At 33.8% G+C, this 15,671-nt stretch overlaps 1 protein-coding gene across 2 annotated transcripts; it reads right to left on the bottom strand.

Moving 5' to 3' along the window:
- Nucleotides 1-5,476: 5,476 nt before the first annotated feature.
- Nucleotides 5,477-12,684, bottom strand: LOC107805141 (transcription factor GAMYB). Of its 2 annotated transcripts, none has more exons than XM_075219392.1 (4): nucleotides 11,964-12,684; nucleotides 9,663-9,993; nucleotides 6,109-7,117; nucleotides 5,477-6,017 (listed from the first exon to the last, which is right to left on the bottom strand). In XM_075219392.1, the coding sequence occupies exons 2-4, from the start codon at nucleotides 9,990-9,992 to the stop codon at nucleotides 5,869-5,871; spliced, it is 1,488 nt and encodes a 495-aa protein (XP_075075493.1). In that variant the 5' UTR covers nucleotide 9,993; nucleotides 11,964-12,684; the 3' UTR covers nucleotides 5,477-5,868. The 2 variants fall into 2 exon arrangements, with proteins under 2 accessions (XP_075075493.1, XP_075075492.1); XM_075219391.1 differs by having other exon boundaries at nucleotides 9,663-10,025.
- Nucleotides 12,685-15,671: the final 2,987 nt, after the last annotated feature.

A 15,671-nucleotide genomic window follows, 5' to 3' on the forward strand; every position in this document is an offset into this window, starting at 1 on the left:
GGGGAGATTATCAGGGGCCAATTGCACATTGTAAGGAACCTTGAACAAGCAATCGCCTGGTTTTATAGGGTGACCAGCAACGAGTGATTTTCCGTAGTGAGCGGAGTTTCCAATTGAAAGCAAGGAAGATATCTCCAACCCAGCCTTGTGTTCCAACCACGGCAAAAAGTCATCACACTCTGAACAACAAGTGGAGAAGGTGAATTTGCAGCGGAGCCGACGGATGACGGTGAGGACTGAGCATGGTGGTCGCCAGGTGTTTGATAATTTGACTCTGTGGGAGATTACCATTTTTAAAGATAATAATCAAAATGCAAATTTTCGCGCATTGGCTTATAAGGTGCGGTTTCAATGTTATGCTGTTGTGACGAGGAAGGGACACCATCTGTTGCTAATTCCGGAATCGTAATGCTAACTGGCTCCAAAAAAGTTTCCTTTTTCTTTCTTAAATTTAGGGTCTCTTTCTTTCTTTCTTAAACTTCATCCCTAGCTAAATTGGCTCACATAAAAGAAGGGAATAATATTGTTTCGGACGTAAAAAGGACCCATTTGGTAATAGATTTTGGCAGTTTGTTTTGAAATTATTTTTGAAAACAATATTTGTTCATGGAATATAATCTATGAAAAAAATTCAATTCTTTTTCAAATTTCCAAAACTGGTTTAGGGTTTTTTTTGGTGAAAATTTCCCTTCCACTCACAAAACTTTAACTTCTTTTTCAAATAAAATGCAATCCAAACATAACTTCATCTTCCAAAATTTATTTTTCAACACAAATTCAACAACTCTATTTTTAAGTTTCAACCAAATATATGCCCAACCGCTAGCGTACAATTGTCATTGCAAAGATATTTTAACGTTATGAATCGGAGTACACTAAAAATAATGCACACAAACTCCTTTGCCTATTATAATGTATTGGTCAAAATCTGACCACTTCGATTAGGGCGGTCACGACCGCATTTTTGCCATCGGGTAAGAAGCCAATAGAGTCAATCCAATCCCTCTTTTAAGACATTCTACACAACAACAACCAGGAGACCTTACGGTCGTAAGGTCGTGGCAAGGGTAAGAGGGTTTTTCGACTATATATACAAGTGCAAGTAAGCCCCAAAGGAGGGGGGGGGGATTCCTCACAAAATAAAGAGATGAACAGAACTCCACCGGAAAGGGGAAAAAAGAGGGCTTTCCGTATAAAGAAGAAGGAGTGAGCTCAATCCCTGTACCCCGAAAAGGGCAAAACAATTATAATTCTTCTTCCCCCTCTACGGAGAGGGAAGGCTGCGCTCAATTTTGAATAAGATCTTTTGGTGCTCTACTCATCTAATTTGCAATTGCGGTCATTCAATCTTTCGATCCGATATTAATTAAGTTTGACTACGATTTACCCCTTCATCTTTGATTGATTTGCTTAAAAAGAGTTAAAAATCTTTTGAGTCAAACAAGTAAGGACTTACATTCGGGGTGAAATTCAAAAATAGTTTGATTTACAAGTGGTAATTGAAAAATAGCCACAGTTTCAAAAATAATCGAAATTTAGTCACTTTTCATGTAAAGATAAATCTGAACGAAAACACTGTTCAAAATCCGAAAAATATTCCAGCATAATATACTGGAGTTCTGGAGTTCCGGAGTTCCGGCATAATATGATGGAAGTTCATACACAGGTGCATCAATCTCCAGTATATTATGCTGGAACTTTCCGTATTGCAGCAAAATAGTGGCTATTTTTCAATGACTTTGCAAACGCTGACTATTTTTCAATTACCAACCAAAAACTGGCTAGCCCATGCTATTTTTTACCTTACGTGAAGACCACAACCATCAATATGGGCTTGGCCCGCCGGCCCGGTCCGGCCCATGATTTAATAGGGCCGGGCTAAAAAATTTGGAACTCATTTAAAAACGAGGTTTTTAAGCCCCAAGTAAGCTCGTGGCCCATGAGGCTTGATCGAGGTTGGGCTGGCTCAGCCCGTGGGCTTAATAACGTATTTAATTAAAAATATAAAAAAAAGAAGAAACTAAAATAACAAGAAGAGTAATCCAATCCTAAACTAGTAATACTTTTTATGTGAATACAAATATTTTTTGTCCTTAAAATTTTAGTTATTTTTTAATGTTTTAACTAATTAACATTGCATATAATTACAGATTTAAAAAAAATGAAGATGTTAAGACATTTTTGTTTCACAAGAGAATTTCAATGTGCTAGATGAAGATGATTTATTGGCATTGGATATACCATGAGCACCTTGAAAATATTTTTGAATAGTTTATTTTGAGTATTGACTTTTAATGAATGAAATATTGTCCTCTTTTTTGTGTTTTATAGTAATCTATTGAAACAATATCAAAAGTTATTAAGTTTTGCAGAAACTTGCTATCCGACAAATATGTTTTTTTGGCGTGTAAATATATATGTTTTGCAATTTTGGTTTAAAAAATATGGAAAACAATTTATAAAGATAGTGGGCCGGCCCGTGGGACCCTGTACCCACGTAGGTTAGGGTCGGGCTGATCATTTTAAGGCCTATCGAAATAGTGGGCCGGCCCAGCTTAGCCCGTATTGACAGCTCGAAGATATATATTGCAAAGGGCTTAGCAAAGTAGTCTGAGTTGCCTTTTCTAAACCTTTTCTCCTTTCTGGGTATTTGATTGAAAAGGAAAAAAAGAGGAACAGAATATCCAAATATCTTATTCCAGATACATGTGTGCGTGTATATTTACCTAATGAAATTGAAAAGGCTACCAGTCAACTTCTGGAAATCACAAATTTTGATGTTACTTAACGTTAGACCTTCTGATACATTATTACTTTGATTGAAAGAACTTTCAATTATTTGAAAAATAAAACAGTAATTTCGTCTTCAGAATTCCTTCCAATAATAATTGGTCGTTATGATCTTTTAGAGCAGCTAGATGTATTTAGGGTAAAAATTGTGTGAGGTAGCCACTTTTTAAAGTGGTATTTACTTTTTATATCTAGCATTTTTAATGCTTAGCAATAGTAGCTACTAGTATATTAAAATTAATATGAAAAGACTGTGTTACCCTTTGTTCTATCTCTTTCATGTGTTAGGGAGAAAAACTGTGCCGCCGTCCGTTGAGGTTTCAGATAGATCTCCTGCTGTTGACTTTTCGTCATGAGCTTATTAGTTTGTTTCTTTGAATTTTTCCATCTAAAAAGAATTTAATTAAGACAAATTCATAGAACAGTTTTATTACGATGTCAAGTTTGAACTTGGATGAACATCTCTCTATATGCTCCCTTTTACACTTAGAGTTACTAAACTTCATACGAGATCTGTATTGTTCTCCACTGATATTGTTCTCCACTGATATGCCTTAAATTGCTTCGCTGCGCACTTAATTAAGTCAAGTTTGCAGATAGTGAGCTTTGTTGCTTCTCAGAACAGGCAGATATGTATGCTTTGTGTGGGACTGTTACTCTTTTGACATGTCACTGGCCTGAGAGGATTGATGACATTGTTGACTGGTTAGCCTAGTTTCATCTTGTTTTTTCATTGCTTGTTTTCTTACACTAACAAGCTCAAAAGTTAAGGACAATAGGTCCTGAACTTACAGTTACAAGTTCAAAAGTTAAGGGCAATAGGTCCTGAAGTCCTAAGCTTAGACTAACAAGCTCAAAAGTTAAGGACAATAGGTCTTGAACTTAGACTAACAAGCTCAAAAGTTAAGGACATTTGGTCCTGAACTTACAGTTACAAGTTCAAAAGTTAAGGACATTTGGTCCTGAACTTAGACTAACAAGCGCAAAAGTTAATAATATTATAGGTCCTGAACTTAGGCTAAGAAGCCCAAAAGTTAAGGTCAATAGGTCTTGAACTTACAGTTACAAGTTCAAAGTTAAGGACAATAGGTCCTGAAGTCCTAAGCTTAGACTAACAAGCTCAAAAGTTAAGGACAATAGGTCCTGAACTTAGACTAACAAGCTCAAAAGTTAAGGACATTTGGTCTTGAACTTACAGTTACAAGTTCAAAAGTTAAGGACATTTGGTCCTGAACTTAGACTAACAAGCGCAAAAGTTAAGAATAATAGGTCCTGAACTTAGGCTAAGAAGCCCAAAAGTTAAGGACAATAGGTCCTGAACTTACAGTTACAAGTTCAAAAGTTAAGGACATGTGGTCCTGAAGTCCTTAACTTAGACTAACAAACTCAAAAATTAAGGACAATAGGTCCTGAACTTAGGCTAAGAAGCCCAAAAGTTAAGGACAATAGGTCCTGAACTTAGACTAACAAGCTCAAAAGTTAAGGACACTTGGTCCTGAACTTACAGTTACAAGTCCAAAAGTTAAGGACATGTAGTCCTGACCTGAAGTTAAATTCAAAAGTTAAGAACAATAGGTCCTGAATTTAGGCTAAGAAGCCCAAAAGTTAAGGACAATAGGTCCTGAACTTACAGTTACAAGTTCAAAAGTTAAGGACATGTGGTCCTGAAGTCCTTAACTTAGACTAACAAACTCAAAAATTAAGGACAATAGGTCTTGAACTTAGGCTAAGAAGCCCAAAAGTTAAGGACAATAGGTCCTGAACTTAGACTAACAAGCTCAAAAGTTAAGAACACTTGCTCCTGAACTTAGATTAACAAGCTCAAAAGTTAAGGACAATAGTGAACTTACAGTTACAAGTTCAAAAGTTAAGAACAATAGGTCCTGAACTTAGGCTAAGAAGCCCAAAAGTTAAGGACAATAGGTCCTGAACTTACAGGTACAAGTTCAAAAGTTAAGGACATGTGGTCCTGAAGTTAAGTTCAAAAGTTAAGGACATGTAGTCCTGAAGTCCTGAACTTAGAGTTCCAAGTTCAAAAGTTAAGGACATGTAGTCCTGAAGTTAAGTTCAAAAGATAAGGACATGAGCAGAAGGATATTTTTGTCCAGGTAGTTAAAGTTTATTAAAGCAGTGGTTAAAGACTAAAGACATTTTAAACAGTGGCTTAAAAGTAAATACATGTGTTCTTAGTGACTAACCGTGCACTTCTCCCGTATTTAAGATTCTTCAATCAATCAACTATCTCATAATCACAATTAGTTGGGTCCATTTATATGAATCCTCTGAATCCATTATGCTTTTATCCTGTTACATTTAAAGGCAAATTACCGTAAAACTAGAAGTTCTCTCAAAAACTCACACTTGCTGCTATTAACTTACAAGACTTTTAGCAAAAATTCAAGGAATCATGACGAATTCTCATCCTAATATAAGTGTAAGAACAATAACTAAGCATTAGTTTCTGTTTGCTACTATTGCTTTAATGACCCTTTGCTCTGCATTGATTCCATGTGCATGTCTCCTAAGACTCATCTAAAGCAACACTCTCCTATTATCTCTTGTACGTGCTCAGTGCTGCTTACAACCCTCTATCATATGTGATTACTTGTATTCTTGTCCAATATAACTCAAAACCGAAACTACACAACTCATTTGGAGAGAAAGAGAGCATAAGAGAAAGCAATACTGCAACTTTAATGTCCTCCCAGCACAAAGGAGATGTGTTGCATTTGTGGTCAACACAACGGAATTAGAAAGCAGGCCATTCAATGCCACATACAAGAAGTGTCATTTGTTTGAATCTCAAAGACTCCACAACTCAAACACAACCATGCAGAAGGCATTTTCAGTCTTATCGGAAAATACTACATTGTTTTCTATTTGTCCTTTAACAGCTGAGACAATCAAAGTTTGTATGGGAAAGATGTTTGCAAAGCGTAAAAGTACCATAATCCTGCTGAGCTTATTGACTGGATGGTAGACATGGCATCCCCTGTGCAAGAGCCATGTCCACAAACTTGATCTGATGGTTTGACTACCGATATAGTCATCAAAAGGACTGTAGCCAAAATGCATCTTTCAGCGCCAAATGGTTCTCACATAGTTCTGCATAGGACTGAAACAATTGGAGTCAAGCAAGTAGTCTGGCCTGGAAAAGATCGGGTTTGAGGCGTCATCCTTCCCATCATAGGGCCCGAAGTCAAACTTCTCCTGCTTAACCTTGCAACCTTCACAACCACAAAACAATCAAATTACATAAAATTCATGTTTTCAACTGTTAACACAATTAGGAGAAGTGAATATTATAATCAGTCTCACCTGGCATCGTCACTAACTGGGGCTCCTCTGATGAGCTTCCACTAGTAGGGGTGTATTCACTAAACACAGATGCAGCAGAATGACCTAAAGGAGAGATTGGATCACCATATGTTTCCCACCCAGTCTCATGGAGATCTGGACATGAATTATCCACCACATCACCGGAACTCTCCTGCTGCAAGTTATTCTTTGAAGCTCTCATAGTTTGTGCTTCATAAAGTACAGCGTCCAACAGACCGCTGTTCCTAGGTGACAGATTGCATGATTCAGTCTGGTCAGTTGGAGGGGACTGAATCAAAGTATCAACGGACTCGAGTGAAGGAAGAGGGGAAGAAGATAAGCCCCAACTTGCCATCTGACTTTGGAGTGAAGGGAGCTCGAGCTTCTTTGCCCGTGAGGGCTCTGAAGAAGAGGAGTTGCCATTTAAATGGGCATGGCTGCCAGGAATTACACCCAAGGATGCCGGGTGATGATCAGATGTTAGATTTCGATAATATGAAGATGAAAACCCCAAGGACTGAGCAAGCAAAGAACCATCGTTCTGATATTTATGGCAGCTTGGGAAAGAATCATCATTTTTTAATGGAGAAGAATCATCATTTAAACCAGAGAACACAGACTCGGAGCCTCGCATACGCTTGGTTGGATGCACCGTTGAGAGGAATGACCGACTATAATAGGCAGAATTAAGACCCTGTGCCAACAGGCTTCTCGCAGGAATATCAAGTAAGCTACCAGAGGGAATATCAAGAAGTGGTGGTGGACACAACTGCTGATTGAATTCCAAATTTTTGAACTCCACTGCTGGAATCTCATAATTGTTCATTGGTAAGAAATCAGGATATTGTGCATCTGTAGAGGAGAATGCACCCAACTCCTCATTTTGCTTGTTTTCGCTAATTGCCTGAAAACAAATATCTGGAGGGTAAACTGGCAAGCCTGCACGCTGTCGTCTCTTTATTCTGGTATTCCAGTAGTTCTTTATCTCATTATCTGTGCGCCCGGGCAACTGAAAAAGTAGAATAGAGGCATCAAATGTTAAACTGGAACAATGATTGAGATAACACAAGATTTCCAATTTGAGAACATGGTGAGGTCACAGTTTTTGTTATTTTGTAGAAAGTCATCTCAGATAGAAGAGGGGACAATCCACATTTCCAATCCGCAAAGAACATTATCCAACTATATCCAAACATACAGGTTTTACCAAGCACAAAGCACTAGTCATATCTGGTGACACGCATTGCACAAAACCACCTAAAGAAAAATCATGTGCACTATATGATAAAATAATGAACTTGGAACATCACAAAAGAGTCGCAAAAGAGTGAAAAGAAATTTATCATGGGAGTTAGGCGCTCCTAACAATGTGGCATTCACTATGAGTACTTTTCCTTCTCCCTAGAATATCTTACTTTTCTTACTCACCAGAATCAAGACTCCTATTCAAGTCAAGAGATTATTACCAAGTGTGCAATAGAATTATAAAATTATTGATAAATATGTCAAAGCAGATAAGACCCTTGTAATATGTTGAATCCCAATGACCCAGACACTTTTGCATTTGGTTTCTAGAAACTTTTTAAGATAAAAGATTGTTAGACTATAAATTCATATCACAACACTTCTCACCATGCCACGATTAGTCACATTTGACACTCCTCAGTGTTAAGAACAGCGAGAAAACGAACAATAAAGGAGAAGGAAAAGAATACTATAGCTAAGGAGAGCTAATCCGAAAGTAGTAGCATTACTTCCAAAAAACAGCAACAAGGCCAGTGCATGATAGGGCTATAAACTACAAGTGTGCACTTCCACTGAGCAATGAACTCCTTAAATGGATAATCTGAATAAATTTCAGAGTACTGTTAATTTGATAACCTGATCAGGATCTAAAGCAAAACCCACATCTGTCATTAAATATAAAATGCAACATATCAAGAAAAAGAGAGATTTCACAACATATCATATGCTGCACATACATTCGCAATATCTAGATATATATAGCACCTAAAATATCAACAGAAGTTACGGATAACTGCACATGGAGGCCGGTAAGTTGAGACAATGATAAGGATAACTTTGTACCCAATCCCACCCTAACACCTCTTTTCGGTCAATTGCAGAAGTATTGATTGACCCTCATTATTATGGATTGAGGTGTAGTTGATTGATTACTTGCAAAAGTATAAAAAAAAATATTCACATATTTTGCACATGTTGTATACAGAAAAATAAGGAAATAAATGAGCACATAAATGGCCAACACCTAAAAAGTGTTGCCTCGGAACATTTCATTCAGTCGCACAAGAGAGGGGTAGGAGGATGTGGATGTATCTTCTGCTTAACATATAGAGCAATAACGGCTGAGAAAGGGTTTTATATTTACTAAATGATGGAACAAGAGCTTAATAAGAGCCAGACGAGGATCAAACCGATCCGAGTCAAGTCACCAGTTTTGAATCAATAATCAGGCAAACGGCATTCAATTTCTAGGACCAACCAGATGGAAAAACCATCCAGGCCGGTTTCTAGAAGGAAAAAAAAAGGTACAGTTGATCAGCTTGTTTCCTCCTCCCTTCAAAAGATGATGTTAATAGCTTTACCAGACCACACTCTTACACCTCAATATCATGGAGGATCAGACATTAACTCCATATCAACTGCCCAATAATTGACAACAAATAGAAAAACAAAAGATAAGAAGTTCAGAGAGCTAAACAACAAACAGGGGAGTCCAAAAAGAAAAGATAAGAATATTTAATGATAAAAACTTGCAATAAGCAAGGTTTCTAAACATTGCACTTGAAAACTTGAAGACAAGCAGATAACACATTATTAAATAAACATACTGAAAGAACGCTACTTTTTTATATAAAGGTAAAATATGAGAACACTAATTGCTTCTCCCAAAAGCAGAATGCTTATCAAGGACTATTAACATTGTTTGGAAAGTGTTATGGTGATTATCAATCTAATTATAGATTTTGTCAATTAATGCCAGGTATAACATCCCGCTAAGACAAAGAATTAAGCAAAATCAAATAGAAACTTAAAAGTGAAAGGATGGGCAGTCATTTCCCAAGTACTGTGATTATAAACTGGTGTTTAAATTATTTAAGGGGCAGATAAGGCTTTTAAACCAGCTCAACCCACCAACTTAAGGAAAAAAATTTTACTGCCCCGCTAGATAATATAGCAGTGCATCACATCAACTGAAAACAAGAATTTTCTTTAAATAAAACAAAGTTCACATATGATTCTGTTTTCATTCCTATTTTTTTCAAGAACGTGATTTAAAATTTTCAATAGAATGATTTGGGTATATGAAATGTGATCATGTAGATAACGCAAAAAGTAAAACATGAAAAAATTGCTGTTTCTACCAAAAGTTATCTTGAACTGTCAGTTTAACCAAATTCTAGAAAATACTAAAATAATGATATCTGATAGCATTTATGGATTTTATAATCGGAGATAAGATTTGAAGAGAAGTAAGCCATTAGCAATATAGACTGCAAAAAAAAAGAAGCAGATTGAGAGAAGTTACGAACATCAGCAGCCATTCGTGCCCATTTGTTTCCCATCTTAGCATGCAGTTCAATTATGCGGCGCTCTTCCTCAGGAGTGAAAGCGCCTTTCTTTAAATCTGGTCTCAGGTGATTGGCCCACCGCAAACGACAACTTTTACCACATCGAGCAAGTCCTGAGTGCTTCTGGACGGCATTCCAGTTCCCCTCACCGTGTTTCGTGACGTAATCCACTAAAATTGCATCTTCTGCAGAAGTCCAGGGGCCTTTTTTTAGTGGTAGACCTCCTCCGGTATTTCCTCCACCACAGGCTTCTTCGACAGATGGCGAATCCACACCAACATTTGATGTCATCCTGTCATCGCTTTCACTTGTCATAATCATATCCTAAAAAAAGGTTGAAGAAGTAAACAAAAGTGACGGCGAATGTAAGGGATATAAAATTGTTGTTACTAGGTCAAGGGAGTAATAAGGGCAACACATCCAAAAGGAGTGACATCATTCATGACAAACCAGTTGCGCTTACTATAAAATGAATGACAATAAAGAAACTGCCAACTTTTAAAAAGCAAGATTGAGATTTTTAAATAATAGTAACAAAGATGGAAAAAGGTTCATGACGAAAAACGAATAACCTATTCTGAAATATCGCAGTCCAAACTTCTGAAAACCCATCAGATCAACTTATCACAACTAACTACCAATTAATGCGACATAATCAGAAATTGGTACACTTGTAAGGATCCAGATGTAACGAATAGCACAATCTTTGTGCTCCTTTTAATTCAATAAAATGTTCACTTACCTATTAAAAAAATGTGAGATAATCACTTATTGGGATAAAATGAAGGAAACACAGGGAGAAAAAGGGTTTGACTTATTTATCGACAAATCAAATCAACTATACCTCAATCCCACACTTGAAAAAAGAAAAGGCTGAGCTCAACATCCAGGTGAGCAAAAAAGGGAACGTTTTGACAAAAACTCAAATAAACATAACTTGTAAAACCTAAAGAAACAGCCAAGAATATTGACCAATCATATAGCTTCTAACCAGTCAACGAACTCAACGATTTTGCTGATAAGGAAATCAATTTGTACATAGGAGAACCTCTTACGTCATATTAAGCATTTGTCGGTTCCATCATAACATTTATCAGCAAATATATTATTATTTTTTTGATAAGGAAAATAATTTTATTGATGATTGGAAAAGAAGACTCCCTGATATACAAGTTGTATATAGAAAATCCGCAAACAGATTATGATTTTCTACAAAAGACACCCGATCTTCAATACAAATTATCATTAAACAAACATTTAGAATGAAAAAGTTCAAAATTCCTAGTTTATCAGCCTCAAAAGGTTGAAAAGTCAAATATAATAAAGACCCTGACTCTCAACTCAAAAAAAAAGATTATCATTTAGAGACCATTCAAATATCGTGATACGCGTAAATTATTTCCAAATGATTAACCTATTCTTAAATTTCTTAACACATTATTCAGGGCACCAAACTTCTAAAAACCCATCACATCACCTTATCACATCCAACTACCAAATAGTGTGACATAATAACTTCTTGAAATAAAATGAAGGAAACACGGCGAAGAGAGGGCTTAAGTTTTTTATCTACAAATTAATCGATCAACTACCACTTAATCCGATACTCGTAAAAAGAAAAAACTCAGCTCAACATCCAGCTGTAACCAAAAAGTAATGATTTGTCCAAAACTCAAGTACCTATATTTTGTAAACCTAATAGCAGCTGAACAACATAAAGAAACCGCCAAGAATATCGACCAATCATTTAGCTTCAAATCAGCTAACAAACTCAATGATTTCGCTGAAACGCAAACAAATCGTGCATAGGTGAATATCTTCCACCATTGGGCATTTGTTAATAAAAATATAACATTTATGAGTAAACAAGCATTATAATAAATACATAAATAATCTCAAATTTTACAATTTATTAGATCACTCAGCATAACCTCAGCATCAAAATACTAATTTTGTTAAATCTAACACCTACAATAGGTGAAATACCTCAAATTAATGCTATTAACAATTCAGAAACTTCAGCAACACCAATAAAGAATCCCCAACCCTCAAATAAATAAAACCTCTATAACTTAAAGACCAATCAAATTCATAAACCATTTACAAAAACATAAGAAAGTATCAAAATAGATAAATGCTGAACAATTAACAGCCCTAAAATGACTGAAAAAAGAAAAACAATAACATACCACAAGCTGAAACTGATATTAAAGATAGTTATATAAATTATTATTATGATAATAATTGAATTTTCATTTTTACCTGAATGAAGAAAGCTGGTGAAGTTGCCACAAGAACTCTATGGAGTAAGTGGGCTCACCTTCAAAACAGTAAATAGTATTCAATCTAATTGAACACCCAGTCCTTAAACCACCTCAATATTACCCCAAAAAAACTTCAAAAGAAAATCCAAACCCTAAATATGGATCATGCAAATATGAACCTTCAAATTAATCACCTAAAATCCCAGACCTCAGAAGCTAAAATGTGAATCCAAAAATGTCCAACTTTTGAAGAAAAAAAAGATTTTTTTTTTTTTGAAACCCTGATAAGGGGGTCGGTGAGAAAAGAAATGGGTAGCAGCAAGATCCACTAATTTTTCAAGTTTTTTTTTTTTAAATAGAGAGAGATATAAAAGGTGTCAGCTGATTATGGAATTTTTAAAAAAAAGGGTAAATGTGAAATGGAGAGAGAGAAAATAGAGATGGCAAAAGAAGAGGGGAAATAGAAGAGAAATATGAGGAATGGCTAACACAACATCGTTAGATTAAAAAGAATGAACTAAAGAAAGTTTCTTCTTTTTGCAATCATCTTTTGCTTGTTTTATTGGCATCTTTTTTCTTCTTTCTTTTTCACCATTTTTTTCTCTCTCCCTATTTTTCTCTCTCTTCAGCTACTACGCGTAGCAATGGCATTTGGGAAGATGGAGATTGACATTTAGTGGTGAAGCTTCTAGAGAGAGAAAATCTTGGACCGAAGAAAAAATTATGGGACTTTTAACATGTGGGAGTTTTGTTATTAAACTATTTGTTGAGTATTCCTTTGTTTATAGTATGATGGGAATTTAATCATTTCTATTAATGATTAGTGTATTAATTAAGATATGTGGACTCTAATAGAATTACTTATGTATTATCCTCTGTTCACATTTACTTATCCACTATATTAAAATATATATTTTTACTTATTTATTTTAGTAAATCAAGAAAAAAATATTTTTTTATTTTACTTTTATCATTAACTAATTATTTTTCAAATTATTTCTCAAGATATCTTGAAATGCTATTATTATTATTATTATGGTAAAATATATATTACTTTTATTATTTCTTAAAAAATGTGTAAAGTTTATTGTGGATAAGTAAAAATAAACGGCTATATGCATGGGTTTAATCATTTATTGATAAAATGATTAAGCTACTAGAAGTAATTATGGGGCCCCACAACATGACAATAAAGAACTATTTCATTTATTGAAAATTGCACAATTCAAGAATTTCGTCTCTACTATAAAGAACCACATGGAGTTTTGTGTCGTTTATGAGATTTATTTATTTATTCTTCCATTGAAGAGCGGATAAACAGTATCTCCACTTATCTTTCATACAATTCGAAAATTTAATTTAAGTATTGATTGTCTAACTTCTAACTTGTTAATGGGTTGTAGAAATGTCTAAGCTAGCGTTTCGCCATAGATTTTTAAATTTGTTTTGAAAATTTTGATTTAGGTGAAGTTTGGTTTGAAGATGAAAATGTGTTTGGACATACGTTTTCAAAACATATTTTCCAAACTTATTTTGGAAAAATATGTATATTATTAGTGTTTGTAAAGATTTTGGCCCAAAACCATCTATTGAGTTGGTTTTGGGATTTGGAATTTAGGATTTGAAATATGGGCAAAATAATGGGTCCTAATAGTGAACTTCGCTTATCTGTTATTTGTAAAATATACTTAATGATTTATAACTGATCATAAGATGAAAATTTATTTTCGATAATAAAAATATTATTACAAAGGTATAAGAATGTTTGTATATAACATACAGAATATATATATATATATATATATATATATATATATATATACAAAATATATATATTTCGGCTATTATTTTAAGAGCGGTTATACAGTGTCATTTATCCACACACAAAAAAATAGTTAAAATGAACCTTCAGAAAATAAAATGAAAATTTCTACATTGGGCATGAAAGAAAACTTAGGGCCGTTTGGCCATAAGATTTTTTTTCGGCTTTTTGTCAGAAAAAATTCACTTTTTTCGAAATTAGTGTTTGACCATGAAATTTTAATTTTCACTTGAAGATGAATTTCGGAATTTTTCGAAAATTTAAAAAATTCCAAAAAACTGTTTTCAAAATTTTCACTTTAAATCACTCACAAAAATTTAAAAATAACCCAAAATTGTATTATGTCCAAACACAATTCTAATTTCAAATATTATTTTCATTTGAAAAAAAATTTCACTTTTTTCTGAAATTTTACAATTCTTATGTCCAAATGCCCACTTAATATTGTGGGTGTTATTGGAAGTGACTACAAATGGAAAAGGTTTAATAAAAGTATCTGTTTAATTATTTTTGGAATGTTTGATTTTGATAGGGTCATAAGGGGGTGAGTGGTTAGTTTAACTTAGTACTGTATTAATTAGGAGAGGTGCTTAGAAAGATAGAATTAATTAATACGAGGAATGAGTTTGATTAAGCAATTATTACTATTAAAAGAGGAATTTAGGTGAGGAGTGTGTTTGATATTAAAAGGAAAGTTTAATAATCCCTTTAGTTACACCAGTCTTAGTCCACCTGGGGAACATAGTCAGAGGAATATAATTAATTAATTAATTAAAAAGTGCAGTTTTAAGTCTCTTACATTAATTAATAAGTGTCTTTTTTCTATAGTTGTACTACTAGTATTAGTATCCGTGCGGATGTGCGCACACTAGTCATGTCAAATATTTAAGTTATTTGGATTGCATGTAAATAATCTTAAAATTTATATTTTCTAAGTAAATATAGATAATCATTGAATATTAACTACATGAAAACAATTAACCATTTCTTTTATTTTTCTTTTTCGATATCATTCTTGCCGGTGCCATTGGATCTTAAAAATAATCAGGAAGCAAAATAAGAACTTATATTTGTGGCAAAACAATCAAATACTGAGACAATGAATGACTCTTTGGATAAGGCTTAACTCTTTTACTACTACTTGAACTCTTATTTGGTGCGTTGATATCTATTAAAAAATATTTCTTTCTTAAAATTTAGTTTCTAAAATATTATTTTTCAATAATAATTATTTTTATAATAATGTAATTGAAAATATTATTCTTAATTCAAAACTCATTTTAATTGCTATCTAAAAATATAAAAAATTCTTTAGCTAGTGATTTTTTTTACTCCATTTTGATATTTGACATTAACCATTTTAAATATCTGAGTTATTTGAATTATATGTAAATAACCTTAACATTTAAACCTTCTAAATAATTATAGATAACCGTCAGATATGAATTAAGAAACACTACATGAAAAAAGACTAACATTTTCTCAACTCTCGTAGTGATAATTTTATTTTTGCACTATTCTCATAGGTGTCATTAGAACCTAAAAATAGCCATAAAGTGAAATAATAACTCATATTTATGGCAAAGCACAAAGGTTGACACGATATAAACGATTCTTTGATTACGACGTGACTCTTATACTACGACTTGAACTCTTATTTGGTATGATTTTATCTTTCAAAAAATATTTCTATTTTGAAATTTCAATTTCTAAAACTTTATATATATATTATAATTATGATTATCTTTATAATGATGCAAGTGAAGATATTATCCTTAATTTAAAATACACTTTAATTGGCTATCTAAAAATTTAAATGATTCTTTAACCGAATTTATTTCAGTATGACTCCACTTTAAGTTTATCGATATCTTTAGCCCAAGA

This window comes from Nicotiana tabacum, chromosome 8, assembly GCF_000715075.1.
Source record: "Nicotiana tabacum cultivar K326 chromosome 8, ASM71507v2, whole genome shotgun sequence".
In the NCBI taxonomy this organism is placed as follows: domain Eukaryota; kingdom Viridiplantae; phylum Streptophyta; class Magnoliopsida; order Solanales; family Solanaceae; genus Nicotiana; species Nicotiana tabacum.

Excerpts from the sequence above, each read along its gene's own strand:
- LOC107805141 (XM_075219391.1), bottom strand. The coding sequence starts at position 10,022 with ATGATTATGACAAGTGAAAGCGATGACAGGATGACATCAAATGTTGGT. Across the intron at positions 7,118-9,662 it reads GGGCACGAATGGCTGCTGAT|TTGCCCGGGCGCACAGATAA; the intron begins GTTCGTAACTTC and ends CTACTTTTTCAG. Across the intron at positions 6,018-6,108 it reads CCAGTTAGTGACGATGCCAG|GTTGCAAGGTTAAGCAGGAG; the intron begins GTGAGACTGATT and ends GTGGTTGTGAAG.